Source organism: Tiliqua scincoides, chromosome 7 (assembly GCF_035046505.1).
Source record: "Tiliqua scincoides isolate rTilSci1 chromosome 7, rTilSci1.hap2, whole genome shotgun sequence".
Classification (NCBI taxonomy): domain Eukaryota; kingdom Metazoa; phylum Chordata; class Lepidosauria; order Squamata; family Scincidae; genus Tiliqua; species Tiliqua scincoides.
In genome coordinates this window covers 28,200,338-28,216,391 of record NC_089827.1, presented here as the reverse complement: position 1 = coordinate 28,216,391, position 16,054 = coordinate 28,200,338, and the positions used below count along the sequence as shown (strand labels likewise).

Below are 16,054 nucleotides of genomic sequence, written 5' to 3'. Positions count from 1 at the left end.
GCTCTGAAACCAGTGCTGTGGGTGGGGAGGCAGGTGAGGCAGAGCCACCCCTCCAGAATTCTTCGAAAAGCATCACCACTGTGTGAGGCAGCCACAACCCATGCACTTGTGCTATCCAACAGTCTTCAGGCTCTGTGTGTGGGCTGTGGGTGCTTAGGTGCTTCACATGGCGGTGGCACTTTTCAAAGGGCTCTGGCGTGGAGGCCCTGCCTCACCGGACATGGTGGTGGTGCTTTTCGAAGGACTCTGGTGGGGAGGCTCTGCCTCACCTCACATGGCGGTGGTGCTTTTTGAAGGACTCTGGTGGGGAGGCTCTGCCTCACCTCACATGGCGGTGGTGCTTTTTGAAGGACTCTGGTGGGGAGGCTCTGCCTCACCTCACATGGCGGTGGTGCTTTTTGAAGGACTCTGGTGAGGAGGCTCTGCCTCACCTCACATGGCGGTGTTGCTTTTTGAAGGACTCTGGTGGGGAGGCTCTGCCTCACCTCACATGGCGGTGGTGCTTTTTGAAGGACTCTGGTGGGGAGGCTCTGCCTCACCTCACATGGCGGTGGTGCTTTTTGAAGGACTCTGGTGGGGAGGCTCTGCCTCACCTCACATGGTGGTGGTGCTTTTCGAAGGACTCTGGTGAGGAGGCTCTGCCTCACCTCACATGGCGGTGGTGCTTTTTGAAGGACTCTGGTGAGGAGGCTCTGCCTCACCTCACATGGTGGTGGTGCTTTTTGAAGGACTCTGGTGGGGAGGCTCTGCCTCACCTGCCTCCCCACCGACGGCATGTCCCTGCCTGAAACTCATGAGTGGGAAACCCTGGGCTGAAAAATTCATCCTTTCCCTGGAGTCCACCTCTGAGCGGGAAGCAGAGAACGAATCCCCGCACCGCTTTCCTCCACCCCCTCTCCGCGCTCTGGGTCGCCAGCTGGTTCTAATCCGAGTGGGAGGAGGAGGCTCTTCCTCCCAGCAGCCGGGAAAGAAAGGCAGCCGTGGGAGCGAGCCATCTCCCGCCCTCTGCAGCCCGGACCGCCCTGGGCGCGCGTGTCAGCGCCATCTAGGGCGCTCGGGAGCGCAGTGTTCCTTCCCCTCGCCCCAGGCGCCCTGAGCGGGCGGGGAGCAGCACCGAGCAGCGGCTGGCCGGCTGCGCGCGCCCAGGCGGCGTGCAGGAGAGAGGCGAGGCGACTCCCCGGGAGGGCGCTTCTGCGGGCCCCCCCGGCGCCTGGGACGAGCGGCCCTGCCATGGCCGGTGACCGAAGCAAGAGCTGCGGCTGCCGCGGGGCCGAGGAGGGGGAGGAGGAGGAGGAGGAGAGGGAGGAGGCAGCCCTGAAGAAGCTGATCGTCCGGCTGAAGAACGTGCAGGAGGGGAAGCAGCTGGAGAGCCTGCTGCAGACCCTGGAGGACCTGCTGGCCCTCGCCGCCCGGCGCAGCGGTAAAGTTCGCGGGGCTTCTCTTCGGGGCTGGCAGCCGGCGGTGGCGTCAGGCGCGGGGCTCCTTTCCCGCTCCTCCAGGGTGCCTGCTCCCGGGACGTGGCAAAGACACGCTCTTCTCTCTCTTGCTCCCCCTCAGGTCCCAGGCTGTTCAGTGGCAAAAACACGCACGTGCCTGTGCTCCTGGTCCTGGTCTCTTACATGAGGGTGGCAAGTGTGCAACAGGTAAATGACGCTTGCTTCTCCCACTCCCTTCGCAGCTGGGATGCGCGGTGGGTGGCTGGGTGGGGAGGCAGGTGAGGCAGAGCCTCCCCACCAGAGTCCTTGGAAACATGCCGTGTGAGGTGCCCAAGCTACCCACCACCCATGCGCTCCTGCAGGAGCTGACTAGCCATCTCTTCTCCCCCCCCCCCCCAGGTCAATATTTCTGTCAACATTCAACATGCCTGTCAACATTTCCCTCAGGGATTTGGGATGGGTGGAGGAGGCAGGTGAGGCAGAGCCTCCCCAATGGAGTCCTTCAAAAAGTACCACTGCTGTGTGAGGTGCCCAAGCACCCACAACCCATGCTCTGCGTGTGAGTTGTGGGTGCTTGGGTACCTCATACAGCAGCAGAGCTTTTTGAGGAACTTCAGAGGGGAGGCTCTGCCTCCCCTGCCTCCTCACCCATGCATTGCACATCCCTGCTTTGCAGGATGAACTGAATTGATCAAATCCTGACTTCTTAGGTGAACTTGACTACAAAACTTCACATGGTTCAGAAATTATTACAGAGCCTAGCTTCCAAGATGCTGCAAATCTTGGGGAGGACTGACCTGAATTCACTTCAAACTTGCACTAGCAAAGGGAATTAAATTTCAATTCTCAAGCTTACTACTCTGAAGTCATTCCATCAGTGTAAATGTGGGTTACTAAAACAAAAGTATACTTCAAAAAAAGTGACTTGACTTTTGCAGTGTGATCTTTACAGTTTTGTAATCTGAGCTGGCCTTACCAAGAAATAATAGTCATCTTTTTCTCAAGTGGGGTCATGTGGCTTTAACAAATTCATGACAGGCAGATATTTAACAGATCAAGCTTTTGCCATAAATACCTTTCCATGCCAGGAAAGGTTGTATCTATTATATTTGCACTGCCACAATGAACTTCAGACTGCCATAAGGAAGTGAGCTCAGAGTTCAATGGCTGCTTTCGAATTTTGGTTAAGTTTAAGTGCATGTGGGAAAAAACCATGAACCTCTCAATTACATGTCTTATGAATGAGCTTTGCTATTTTAGCACAGTAACCCACTTAGAAAAACATAGAAGAGCATTATTTAAAGGCAATGGAAATTCAAAGGCAATGCAAATGCAAAGCATTATTTAAAGGAAAATTCTTTCGTTTGGGTTGGTTTACTTTGCGTTTTTTAAAAAAATGGAAATACAAGTCCTTTCAAGGAAAGTTGCTAGAAAAACATAAATTTATTTATTGCATTTTTATACCACCCTTCCTCCAAAGAGCTCAGGGTGGTGTACACAGCTGCTCCCCTCCTGTTGTCCTCACAACAACTCTGTGAGGTAGGTGAGGCTAAGAGAAAGTGACTGGCCCAAGGTCACCCAGGAAGCTTCATGGCTGAGGGGGGATTTGAACCTGGATCTTCCAGGTCTAAGTCCACCTCCCAAACCACTACACCATCCTGGCTCTAAATGTAAAACAACCTTTCAACATTCAGTCTGAAATGTGCACACATGCTTCACCTGGAGTGGTTCCAGATCAACTGATTGAATGGCTTCTGCACTGAGAATATATTTGCGTAACACATTGATCAAAGATTGTTGCACCTCAAGTAGTGATTTTAAATGGAGAAAATAGTTTGAGTACAAATTGTCAGCTTTCATATGAAAATGCTGTGGGTATATGGGTCAGGGCTTGAAGGCCATGGGCCAATAAAATGTCTTTTGCCTGATGTTTCACCTCCATCTGTGGAGGCAATGTGGTGGTACCCTCCACAGATGGGGGCAAAACATTAGGCAAAATAAATTTTATTGGATCGTGACCTGCAAGCCTGGACACTTTTAATTATAACCATCATATATACCTGGTTTCACTGTTGCAGTGCAAGCAGATGGGTCTGTACAATAAAGGCAACACAGCATCTTATGTAAGGCAAAGTTGGCATCCTTGTTTTAAAACTCCTTTTACAAACCCTTTGATGCAGTTTGTTTTAAGGACCAATTTATAAAGTCAGGAAAATGTACTGGTAAAACTTTTCATGGCTTGTACTCAAATTTGAAGAAATGCCCCATACAAGGATGGGGTTCCTACACTCACTACTCTCCTTCTCTTCTCCCATCAGCTCATTCTTGTTCTGGAATAAAACAGTAGTAATTGCTGCTGTCACCAATGCTAAAACCAGAGAACAGGGTGGTGGTGTTTCTCTGGAGATCCTCCCTCTCATATGATGGGAGTCCCATGTCCCAGAGGGGTCCTCAAAGAAGATGCAGTAGCATAGGAACAGCAGTCATGGAGGAAAGCACTTTCTCCACTGGGTCAACCAGACTGTGGGCGCAATCCTAACCAACTTTCCAGTCCTGGCATAGCTGTGCCACTGGGGCATGTGCTTCATCCTGCAGTTGGGCAGTCATGGAGGCCTCCTTAATGTAAGGCAATGTTTGTTTCCTTACCTTGGAGTTTCATTGCCCTTAAATCAGTGCTGGAAAGTTGGTTAGGATTGTGGCCCAAGAGGGTTAAAGATCAAACTATGAAGAAAGCTTAAAACCATCTCTTGTGGTGGTTTAAATATCTTTTAATATCACTTAGGAGTTCTGATATAATTTAGGGCTGATTAAGATTTCACTTTTTGAAAAAAGCACTGAGTTGAAATGGGAAAATGAACTTGCAGTACTGTGAGACTCAGAAATAGAGCTAGATCCTTTCCAGATGTTTTCATTTTTTAATGCCCAGTTCTAAAACTGTTCAAGAAATCTGGCTATTTTAATGCATGCAGATCATTTATATTTAATGGTGCCTTGCATGAACTTTGCAGTTTAAACAGTGATTCTTCTGGCACTAGAGTGGTGTAGGAATTGCTTTCATTTTGTCTAACCTTACCATGCTCTTCATGTAATGCATGAATTGCCTAGGAACAAGTGAGTCTGAAACACTTTTGATTCATACTGAGGAGTTACAGTGCTGAAGATGATTTGTGCAAAATTGCCCAACTCTGGAAGATTTATGTAAATCTGAATGGAACTAGCCTCCTAGACATTATATGATTGAATGGCAGTGATCAGACCACAAGGGCAGAAGAGAAAATGTTTCAGATTATGTCATTCTCCCTCTTTTAGTTTACTGGGTGTGACAAAGGAAGAAATTTGTATTGTTTTCTGTTCAGTTTTAGCTTCCTCTGCAAGCAAGGATTTAAAACAACCCATGTTTCACGCAGAAAAGACACTTCCCCCTTTCTTAATAGCAGCATTTAATTTTCTCCTGTAGTCAATTTGATTTAATATTTTTATTTTTGAAGATATACCCTTTGACATTCTCAGACAAATCCTTTTGGAAGTTTTGGAACATCTACTGGGAAATATATATTCCATGGCTGTTATAAATAAGAATTAACAATTACCTAAATTTATTGTGTTGGTTAAAATGGTAAGGAATATATTCAATAAGTCAGATCTACAAATTAAGTAATTTGTAGATTACTAATTACTAAAGTAATTAAGTAATTTGTAGATCTGGTTTATAAACATAAACTAGAATGTTTAACATGAAGCTCTCTTGAGCTGATGCAGTGAACGGACCATTTCTATTAACAATTGTGTGAGGCAAAAAGTAAATAGAATCAGATAGAAGGGCTAGTGCAGCAGTCCAAAATCACAAGTTGTGGTAGCCCAGAACACTGGCCCAGAATGCTGAGGTGTTCTACAATTCTAGTTTTGCTCTGCAGATACACAATGTATGACCTTTCAGGTACTGGTTGCAGTGGAAAGAGGAAGTGGGAAATGAGTCAGACCACTTTGTAGACTGACTAGATTGGATGATAGCAGAGTCTAGTAGGTTGTGACCCACCAATTTGGGAACTGCTGGTCTGCCTAATTCAACACATTTAGACTAGCATATCAGTCTGAATAGTATAATGACATGTTGTGTGATACAGACTAATTAAACTGTTATTATGGCCCATTCATAGTATTTACTACCTGAAAATTTTAAGATTAGAGCAGAAAAAGGCTTCATGTGTATTTTGAAAATTAAAGGCATTCTTTTGCTGCCAAGGTTGGCTGGTCACTTCTTTGCAAACTTATCGAAGTTTGCCCAGATACTCTTCGTGATCTTGCAGCTCCTCAAGATGTTGGAAAGGATTGGGAAGTGCTTGGTGTTCACCAGTAAGTATGTTTATATTCAATTCAATTTTGAGAACCTTTATTGGCATTCAAACAATTTTGAGCGACACAGGAAACCTAAAATACAGTCTACACAACAAGGTTCAATTCACACATGGTATTCAAATTGGGGGAACACATGAGGATATTTTCCTTATGACAGCTAACAGATAGTCGGCAACTGAATCGGTAGTAACCACAGAAATATCTTCCAAAAGGAAATGCAAAAAATCATCAGGTGAGCCAGAAAGGGTAGACAGAATTGGACCTAAAAAGGTATCACGAAGTGTTTGGAGAGCAGGGCAATGACACAAAATATGAACCATTGTATCAGGTTCCAGAAAGCAGAATTTACAGACCCTGCTATCGAACGGGACATTATGAAATCTTCACTCAAGAACTGCAGAGGGAAAAATATTGTCTGGCGAGCATAAAAGCCCGCCATGTGTTTATATTATAAAACAATACTGTAGAATGTGCAGTTAGTTGTTTCTGCAAAGTTGGAAAGAAATAGTTTAAATCAGAGTCTGACAGGCTTCCATGATGCCCTTGCACGGAGGAAGCATGCTCTTCAGGAGGTCAAAGAAACAGGGCTAGACACCTCTGTGTTTGCCATGGGATAATGTCAACCAGGTTCCAGTTTTCCCCAGAAGGAGGTGTCAGATCAGGGGCATGGCCAGCTTGTTGTGCTCTCTTTGAGACACATGAAATGGGGTAGAGGGCTATTGAGGAAGATAGTTGTTAGAAGTCATATGGAGGGGCAGTGACTGAGAGGGCCATAGAGAGAAAGAAAGAAAGAAACTGACAGTAAATAGGAGTGAAAGGGAGTTCTGAGACCTTTGGGGGATGTCTGTTATAGAAGGGAGGTGTCTTGTGGACCACTTTATAACCACACCAGCAAAGAGTGAATGATAAATTGCTATCAAATGTCGGCACTATACATACCAATAGTATACGTATTGCTCCTCCCTTAATACATAAGTGATGGTCAGGGAATATATACCTGTTCTAGAGATCCTATGCTGGTACACATTTTTGCATTTTGCTGTGCTGTATCAGAATCAAACGTCTTGTGAAGAATTTGGCTCCTAAAATGCTCGTTTATTTAAATCAACTTTCTACCCTTAGGATTGTAGAGAAAACTGGATAATTTTTTTTTTTCTGAGAATACCCCATCCCCTTCCAGCGTGCCCTACAGATTCCTTTCTCTATGTGATGGTATCATTTTAGACTAAGATATAGGGTACAAACACCAAAGAGTCTTTGGCAAGGAAATGGACTGAAAAGATATGGCGTTAGTGTGGGGTTATGGAGTGCTAATTTGGTGGATAGTTGTGGCTGTACTCTGTAGGAGTAGAACCTGATCTGCCCCTGATCTGCCACCACTTCCTTGGGACAACCTGGGTTGGGAGGATTTTGATTTTTTTTTCCCCTCATGTAGTTTTTAGTTTTATCTGAGAGCATTACTTTTCTTCTTAAAAGAAGCTATATTTTTAGTGTGGGGATAAGCTCACCTCTTTCCATGCACGGAAGAGAAAAACAGATTGAAATGTTAAGTTGAAAGCTCCTTCTTTCTTTCCTTTCTGTTCTTTCTATATATGCATATTCTTATCGTATTTTAACACAGTCATATCCAGTGTGAGGCATGAATATACCAAACAGTTAAGGAAATTGGAAGGGAAGGAGAGAACTTGTGCTGTGCTACTGTATGGGTATTAAACTTGTATTAGTATTAAAATATTCATGTATTTTTAGGGAATAGAAACTTCTGTGGTAGAATTGGAGTTAATTTGCCTGAAACAGCTACCAAATTTAAAAGTAGAGTTATCGCCCTTTGATATTGTAGTAAATAGTAACCACTTTTGAAAAGGGAACAAAGGAAATTCTCATAGCATTTCCTGGCTTTTTCTAAATGTTGAGAAATATTTCACCCTGTGTTTTGTCATATAGCTGTCAGGAAGTAGGAGAGGTTATAGTGTTTCAGTTCCTTCTTTAAACAACTTTTGGGCAGGAAAAGTATGAACCGGGGCTTCCTCATTATGTTCTACTGCTACATCTTTAAGCCAAATGACCAACTCTTGTTCTGTTTTGCATATTGCACTTGCTTTTTCCCCCCTGTATGTTGCTACCTATGTTTTGCTGTACTCGTCTTTGCAACAGCTCACATTAGCAACTCTGGCTCAAAACTGCTGGGGTTCAATACAGGGTAATGTTCCCTTACCTCAAGAAGACTTCTGGCTGCCTCCCTGGCCACATAGGATACAGTGGCAGCCATTTAGGCACTGCTGTATAGCAGCACAGGCAGTCCTGTTAGGATTGGGCTTCCCATCACCCCCAGTCTCTGTTTGTTTCAGTAGAAACAATGTCACACACATGCTAGAAACTCCTATTGCACCTTCTGTACCTGTGGCATTAGGATTTGAAGTTCTGCTACTGTACTCAAAGGGTATGAATAGGGAAAAAATTCCAGAAAGTCTGTTGACTTGGAAGGATGAAAATATGGATGTGTAAATGTTTGTGTATCACTGTAAAAATAATTATTTCAAAAGGCAGATGTACTTTTATTTGATCTGTTGGGTATTTGCAAGACTGCAATGCACAAGAAATGCTTGCTGTGATGGTTGCTAAAATATTAATCATAGGAAATTGATCCTGCATTAGTCATAGGAAAGAAAAGTACCCCAGATCGTGTACAGAGTGCCTGTCCTCACTACTGAACAACTGCAGTTCGTTCTTCCAGAATAGACTGCATTAATTCTTTCCATAGCATGGAAAGTTCCCATGTAGTTCTGAGCCCTGGCAAACTTTAAAAAAAAATTAAGCACTGCTCCATCTTCCTAGAATCTAGGACCTAGATTATACTTTGAGAGCACAGTCCAAACCTTTATACTTTATAGAGTATAACTTATGCTGGTATTTCTTTTCACCTCTTTTAAACCTTATGTGAATACGTTGTATCTGCTATTCTCTGATTGTTGCTGTGCACAATTTTCTGTCTGGTGTAGGATGAATGAAAAGGGATTACTTCAAGCATGAAGTCCATAGCCTATACCTGAGGTATTCAATCTGTGCATCCTGCCTCCCTAGTGAGGCGTGGCTAGCCTCCAGGGGTGTCCCCAAGCATCTGGGGAGAGAGCTCTGCTGCTGAGCTCTGCTCAGCCGCACATGCTGCCTCCTGACTTGCTGCTTGAACCAGCGTGGATTGGGGAGGGCATGTGAAATGTGGTGGGGGAGGTGGGAGAGAAGGCTGACTGGGCAGCAGAGGAAGTGCTGTATCTCATCAGCACAGGGCTTGCTCCTGGCAGGCTTCAAACTGGGAGGGAAGCCTGACCTAGAGAGAGCAGTGAAGCGCTTTCCTCCGCTTGGGAAGGAGGTAGCCCAGCCTGCTCTGGGGGGGGGGGGTGTCCAAATGCCCAGACTGCATCCCTCCATCTTGCCTGGGGGGAATAAGGGTGGCATCTGCATGTTGGGGTGTATGTGTGTGAGCATGTACTTTGGGGGTGAGTTGTAATCTTGCTCTGTGTGGCTGCAATCCTAGTTGCACTTTCCTGGGAATAGGCCCCATTGACTCAAACGGGACTTACTTCTGAATAGACCTACATAGGCTCGGAGTCTGTGTCAGGTTAACCAAGGATCGTCACCTTTCTCTTTTTCCTCCCCCTTCAAAAAAGAAAAAAAAAGCCACTCTTGATGGCTTTGTCTCCAAAAATGGATTAAAAAATAAAAACACAATTCCTTTTAGCCACCCCCCTTTTTTCTCCTGCCTCCTTTTAAGGGGGTGGTTACTTCCCATGTTCGCGCTATTATAAGACAAAAGGCACAATCCTAGTTAGGTCTACTCAGAAGTAAGTCCTATTGTGTTCAATGGGGCTTACTTTCAGATAAGTGTGGTTAGGATTGCAGCCTCAGAGTACTGGCAGCTGTTTTTTGTTTCTAGTGTTTAATTATAACACCTTCATCCCCATTTTGGGGGTAACTGAGGTGAGGTAATATAATGGCCACAAGGATCAGGGGAGCCGTGGGCTGGAAAAGTTCAAGAATCACTGGCCTATACAGATTTAGAGCCATTCCACTAGTTTTTCGAATTATCTTGTCCCTTTCTTCTCCCAACTCATCATTTTTCATCATACTGTATTTAGGTGGGGTTTATGCCAAACTAATGATTTTTCAACACTTTAGGGACATTTCATCTCCATATATAACGAGCTTTTATAGCTCTTTGAATCTCTGCTTGGACTGTTTTAGTGTGTAGTTTATTAACACCTGTTCGTTGTGCAGGTGACAATTTTGCCCTTTGAGTGCCCTATTCAACAGCATAACCAACCAAAAAAAACAGTGGCCAACTTGATGGAATTCACACAACAGAATAAGTGTTGTCATACACACAACAGAATTATTATTCTGTTCACACAACAGAATAAGAATAAGACACCCATTGGGTGTCAATGGGCAATGTTCACAATGGAGAGAGGTGAAAAGTGGTGTGCCCCAAGGATCTGTCCTGGGACCGGTGCTTTTCAACCTCTTCATAAATGACCTGGAGACAGGGTTGAGCAGTGAAGTGGCTAAGTTTGCAGACGACACCAAACTTTTCCGAGTGGTGAAGACCAGAAGTGATTGTGAGGAGCTCCAGAAGGATCTCTCCAGACTGGCAGAATGGGCAGCAAAATGGCAGATGCGCTTCAATGTCAGTAAGTGTAAAGTCATGCACATTGGGGCAAAAAATCAAAACTTTAGATATAGGCTGATGGGTTCTGAGCTGTCTGTGACAGATCAGGAGAGAGATCTTGGGGTGGTGGTGGACAGGTCGATGAAAGTGTCGACCCAATGTGCGGCGGCAGTGAAGAAGGCCAATTCTATGCTTGGGATCATTAGGAAGGGTATTGAGAACAAAACGGCTAGTATTATAATGCCGTTGTACAAATCGATGGTAAGGCCACACCTGGAGTATTGTGTCCAGTTCTGGTCGCCGCATCTCAAAAAAGACATAGTGGAAATGGAAAAGGTGCAAAAGAGAGCGACTAAGATGATTACAGGGCTGGGGCACCTTCCTTATGAGGAAAGGCTACGGCGTTTGGGCCTCTTCAGCCTAGAAAAGAGACGCTTGAGGGGGGACATGATTGAGACATACAAAATTATGCAGGGGATGGACAGAGTGGATAGGGAGATGCTCTTTACACTCTCACATAATACCAGAACCAGGGGACATCCACTAAAATTGAGTGTTGGGCGGGTTAGGACAGACAAAAGAAAATATTTCTTTACTCAGCGTGTGGTCGGTCTGTGGAACTCCTTGCCACAGGATGTGGTGCTGGCGTCTAGCCTAGACGCCTTTAAAAAGGGATTGGACAAGTTTCTGGAGGAAAAATCCATTATGGGGTACAAGCCATGATGTGTATGCGCAACCTCCTGATTTTAGAAATGGGTTATGTCAGAATGCCAGATGCAGGGGAGGGCACCAGGATGAGGTCTCTTGTTATCTGGTGTGCTCCCTGGGGCATTTGGTGGGCCGCTGTGAGATACAGGAAGCTGGACTAGATGGGCCTGTGGCCTGATCCAGTGGGGCTGTTCTTATGTTCTTATGAGTTCTAGTATTGACTCTGATAACTTGGAACTGAGAGTTTGAGTGCCCTATTCAACATCATAGTTTTGACAAGATGAGATGATAATGTGTTAGATGAATCTTGTGTCTAAGGCTGCAATCGTAACCATACTTTCCTGAGAGTAAGCCCCATTGAACAAAATAGAACTTACTTCTGAGTAGACCTGCTTAGGATTGTGCCCTAAATGTTGCAAACATCTTTAATAATTTCTAAGTTATTATTTCTGTAATTAAAACAAAAAGGAGGTAAAAATCTAAGGATAGTTTTTTATTGGAATCAAGAGTATGTGCATATTGTGTATAAAATGCATACTATTTTATCTATATATGCAGAGTATCTACTTCACTGAAGTGACTTAACTCAGGCACTCACCCATGCCGATCTTACAGTTAAGTCAATGGCAGGCCTAATAATGAAATTTTATATGACCCTTGGATAAGTCAGGGGTTAAACTTATGGAGGTGCCCGACTATAGTTTTGTCTGATTTTACTCAAGGCCAGATCCTGAAAAATAATGTACCAATAATTGTTACCTAAGAACTGTACAGTCTCTAAAAATTTAGTAAGGATTCTAAGATATATTTTATTAACTTTTAAAATTCTGGTCTTCGCAACCTTTTGTAAACACTATTGGAGTAAGTGCACTGTAAACAACATACCAGTAGCACCATTAATTAAATCCTCCTTTAAGGTGCCTGATGTGTTAGAGCCAGAGGCTCTATATAACATAACATGCAACATAAAACACATAACGGGGAGTGTGCAGTTCAGTACACAGTGGAGAGACAAGCAACAAAGAATGTCTGTGTGCAACACAGTTGCAACCCTATTTACTCAGAAGCAGACCCACTGCTTTCCATGGGTGTCATTCTTAAGTCATGCTGCAATGAACTGCAGCCTGGGACTTGTTTCAGATGGAAATGAGGATAGCATCCTGGTGTTTAAAAAAACAGACCCCTAAACTGAAAATGACTTGCCAGGAATGTTCTGAAGCAGCTGCAAAAGGAAAAACAAGGAGGCATTTTACCTTCTTCAGACTGGAAGGTGCTTGTGGGACCTCCATAGGCTTTGTGAGGAGTAAGTGCTACACTTCCATAGCAGCAACCCTCATAACAGACCACAGTTCCCATAAGTGCCTTCACTTCCCTTCCTGTTTGGAGAAGAGGCCAAAATGGCTGCCTCTGAATACCGCAATTACTAGTAAAAATTCTCCTTTTTCTCCACCCCGTGTCCTGCTTCTCAGCCCAGTCCCACCCCCCAGTGGCATAGCTAAGGTGGTGCAAGGCGTAGCAGTCGCACTGGGCATCAAGCTTTAGGGAAGCAACAAGCTGAGCTTGACACTATTGGCCAAAATTGTGAAAATCTTTATGTATGAATAATACCATCATGTTATATATCAATTGGAAAGGTAATTTAATGCTGAATGCAATGAAAAAAACCTTATTTGAATATCTTTGTTCCATCAAAAGTTATGGTCAGCCAGAAAATGAAATGAAATGAAAATGAAAACACAACTGCCTTAAGGAACAAAAAGTGGATTTCTGTAACTCAAAACTGACCTATGAGACTGATTGTTCTGAGAGCAAATGAGATGTTATGATAAAGCATGGAACCAATAAAGTGTTAATATGAGTTAGCTCTCATTTCCATGTATCATAATACAGTTATTCCTGCTAATTGGTAAACAGGGACTTTTTCAAGTGGGGCTCCTCTTACATTTAGCAGGGAGAGAATAACTATCCCTCTTCACCCCAGTACAGTATATATATGAGTATATAAGGTATATCTTGCCTTTAGCTGCCTTGCACAGTTTTTAAAACTTTAAACAAAAATTGAAGAACACCATTTTATGAATAATCTTCTAATATGAGCACCTCTTTAATTGGGGTGATAGTGTAGCTATGAGGTTTGCCACATTGTCGCTGGTGATGCCAGTCTATTCCACTGAAACATATTTTGGTGCAGGGCTGTGTAGATGGGTGAGGAAGGTAATAAAGACCCTTTCTGTCTATGGCTTATAGCAGCTCCTGGATTGGTGTTTTAGAATTTGCAAAACGAGCAGCACAAATCCAGGCAGTTATGTTAGGAAAAATAAATCAGAATATGTACTGATGATGATGTTGCAAAATTATGATCTTTTTGTTACATCAGGAGGTTCCCATAGGATCAAAAGGTATATATTGAAAATATTTACATGAATTTTAGAATTTGCTAGCCCAGATCTGATGATAGTAGCCTGATGCAACAAGTGAGATAATGGTTGCAGAAACCAACATGCAGCCAATGTGGATAAACATTTGGATTTATATCCACATTGTGATTCTTTTTCGGATTCCACTGAATCGCCCTGCTGTGTCTTTTGAAACTTAGACATGTGCATTTCCATCTGGAGCTAGTAACCTTTGCACGCACACTGTTACTCAGCAGGGGCATCTGCATGCATTTATGTTATGACTGACTAGACCAGTGATTTTCAACCTTTTTTGTCTCATGGCACACTGACAAGATACTAAAATTGTCTGGGCACACCATCAGTTTTTTGACAACTGACAAGGCACACCATCCTGTTGGTGGGGGCTCATATGCCACAATGACCTGACTAAGAAATGACCCTCCCCCAAACTCCCATGGCACACCTGCAGACCATTCGCTGCACACCAGTGTGCCACAGTACAGTGGTTGAAAATGGCTGGACTAGACTGTAGACCAGGGGTGCTCACACTTTTTTTGGCTCGAGAGCTACTTTGAAACCCAGCAAGGCCCGGAGATCTACCAGAGTTTTTTTTACAATGTTCATGCCATCATAACATATAACATTTATGTGTACAATGTATGTTGGTGTACCTTGAGCCCCACTGAGTATAACAGAACTTACTCATGAGTAGACATGCCTAGGATTAGGCTGTGAGGCTGCAATCCTAGCCACACTTACCTGGGAGTAAGCCCCATTGAGTACAATGGGCCTTACTCCCAGCGTTTCCTCCCAGAGGCACCTGAAGGGGGGGGGTCGGCACTCCGCGATCTACTCATTTTGCCTCACGATCTACTGGTAGATCGTGATCCACCTATTGAGCACCCCTGCTGTAGACTCTTAACATGGAAGAACATTGTTTGTCTATTTCTATACTTAACTAAGGCTAGCTTTCTTGAACCTTAGTATCGATTGTAAACTAAGCTTTTATTTTTGCATATTTTAAACTGGCATGAAACTTGTCTATCTCCCCCCTCCCTTTATCTTTTAGGCAGATTCTTAAGATGCTTAAAATTCACCATGCAAATATACATCTTTCAAAGGTTGGACTCAAAGCATTAAACCTGCTTCTTTCTTCAGGTACCATGTTTTCCTAAATAATTAAAACACAGTGTAAAATATTGCTTACTTCCTTGGAGTTCTTCTGACTTTGCATTTTGTTAAACTCCCACCACTTGGAAAGTTGTGGCAAAATACCTGACCTTTGGTTATTGAAGTTGTTTTGTTTTGATTAGTTTTTATTTTATAATCTCTTTATAATCTCTATACTGTTTTTATTGTATAATCTCTCTTCTAAGGCAAAAGTCTATTGAAGAGTGACACTGATAAATACAAGGAGAGAAGGTTATGGGCGCAATCCTGTCTCGCCCTTGGGCTGGCACAAGTCCCATGCGCAGGCCCAAGAGGGTTGCAAATGGGCTGTAAGGCCCGTTTGCACCTCCTTGTCAGTCGGCTGGGCTAGCACGCACAGGCGCTCCGGCCCATGGAGGCTGAATCCAGCCTCCATGCCAACGGAGAGAGTGAGTCTTGTGTCGGCTGAGCTCGGCCAATGCAATGCAAACCTGCTAGCTTGCCTGTTCCAACACAAGATAGGATTGCGCCCAAAGTCTCTTTCCTGTCTTACCCCTGGGTTGAGTTGGTAAGGTACTCTGGAGTACCAAAAGTGAATTCTGCTGATAAGTAAAGGCTGAGGACAAGTGCTGTTTAGCTAGCTGTTAAGTCAGATAGCCTTCCCTTCTAACATAGGGAGCTTTTGCAATATCTGACTTTATAAGAGTGGAAGTGCAGGCTCAGGATATAGGTCAGAGAAGCAGCAATAAAGCTTTGTCAATAAAACATGAATCACTGAAGCTAGGCTTCATGTAACTTTTGAATAAATAAGCGTTATTGAAACAGTAGCTCCATGGCTACCATTGTGGTTCTTAGGCAGCAATTTCATACACACTTATTTAGTAGTAACTCCCACTGAATCCTATGGCACTGACTTTTGCATGAACTTGCATAGGATTTCTTGTAACTTAAAAGCAGAATGAGATAATCTTGTTGTGGGATGATGTATTTTTAAGAGTGGGTTGTGATTACATCAGAAAATCTACATTTTTTACATAAATGACCTATAATTTTTCTTCCATGTTTGTAGATGAAATAACGCTTCTTCTCTTAGAAGAGGGAACGGATGTATTTTTATTGGTATTTGATGCCATGGATACCTTTTCTGATAATGAAGAGATCCAGAAATATGGATGTCAAGCTTTGCACACACTTTTAGAAAAAGGTAGATTGCTTGATCTATGTTTTTGTTTTTCAAACTTGTGTGTGTGTGATGAGGGGGAAAAAAATCAAACAAAGCAGAGGTTTGTATGCCAAGGTTTCCAGGGAGAAAGAATTTGATAGCTAAATTTCCAACGGAATCA

General features: G+C 43.7%; 1 protein-coding gene across 1 annotated transcript in view; it reads left to right on the top strand.

Annotated features, from left to right (window-relative positions):
• Positions 1–1,312: 1,312 nt before the first annotated feature.
• The window catches only part of LRRK2 (leucine rich repeat kinase 2), a 109,792-nt gene continuing 95,050 nt past the window's right edge, over positions 1,313–16,054 (top strand). Inside the window, exons 1-5 of the mRNA XM_066633995.1 lie at positions 1,313–1,420; positions 1,558–1,643; positions 5,680–5,789; positions 14,632–14,720; positions 15,781–15,915. Coding sequence (XP_066490092.1) covers positions 1,620–1,643; positions 5,680–5,789; positions 14,632–14,720; positions 15,781–15,915 — 358 coding nt within the window. The 5' untranslated portion in view covers positions 1,313–1,420; positions 1,558–1,619. The remainder of the gene's footprint in view (positions 1,421–1,557; positions 1,644–5,679; positions 5,790–14,631; positions 14,721–15,780; positions 15,916–16,054) is intronic.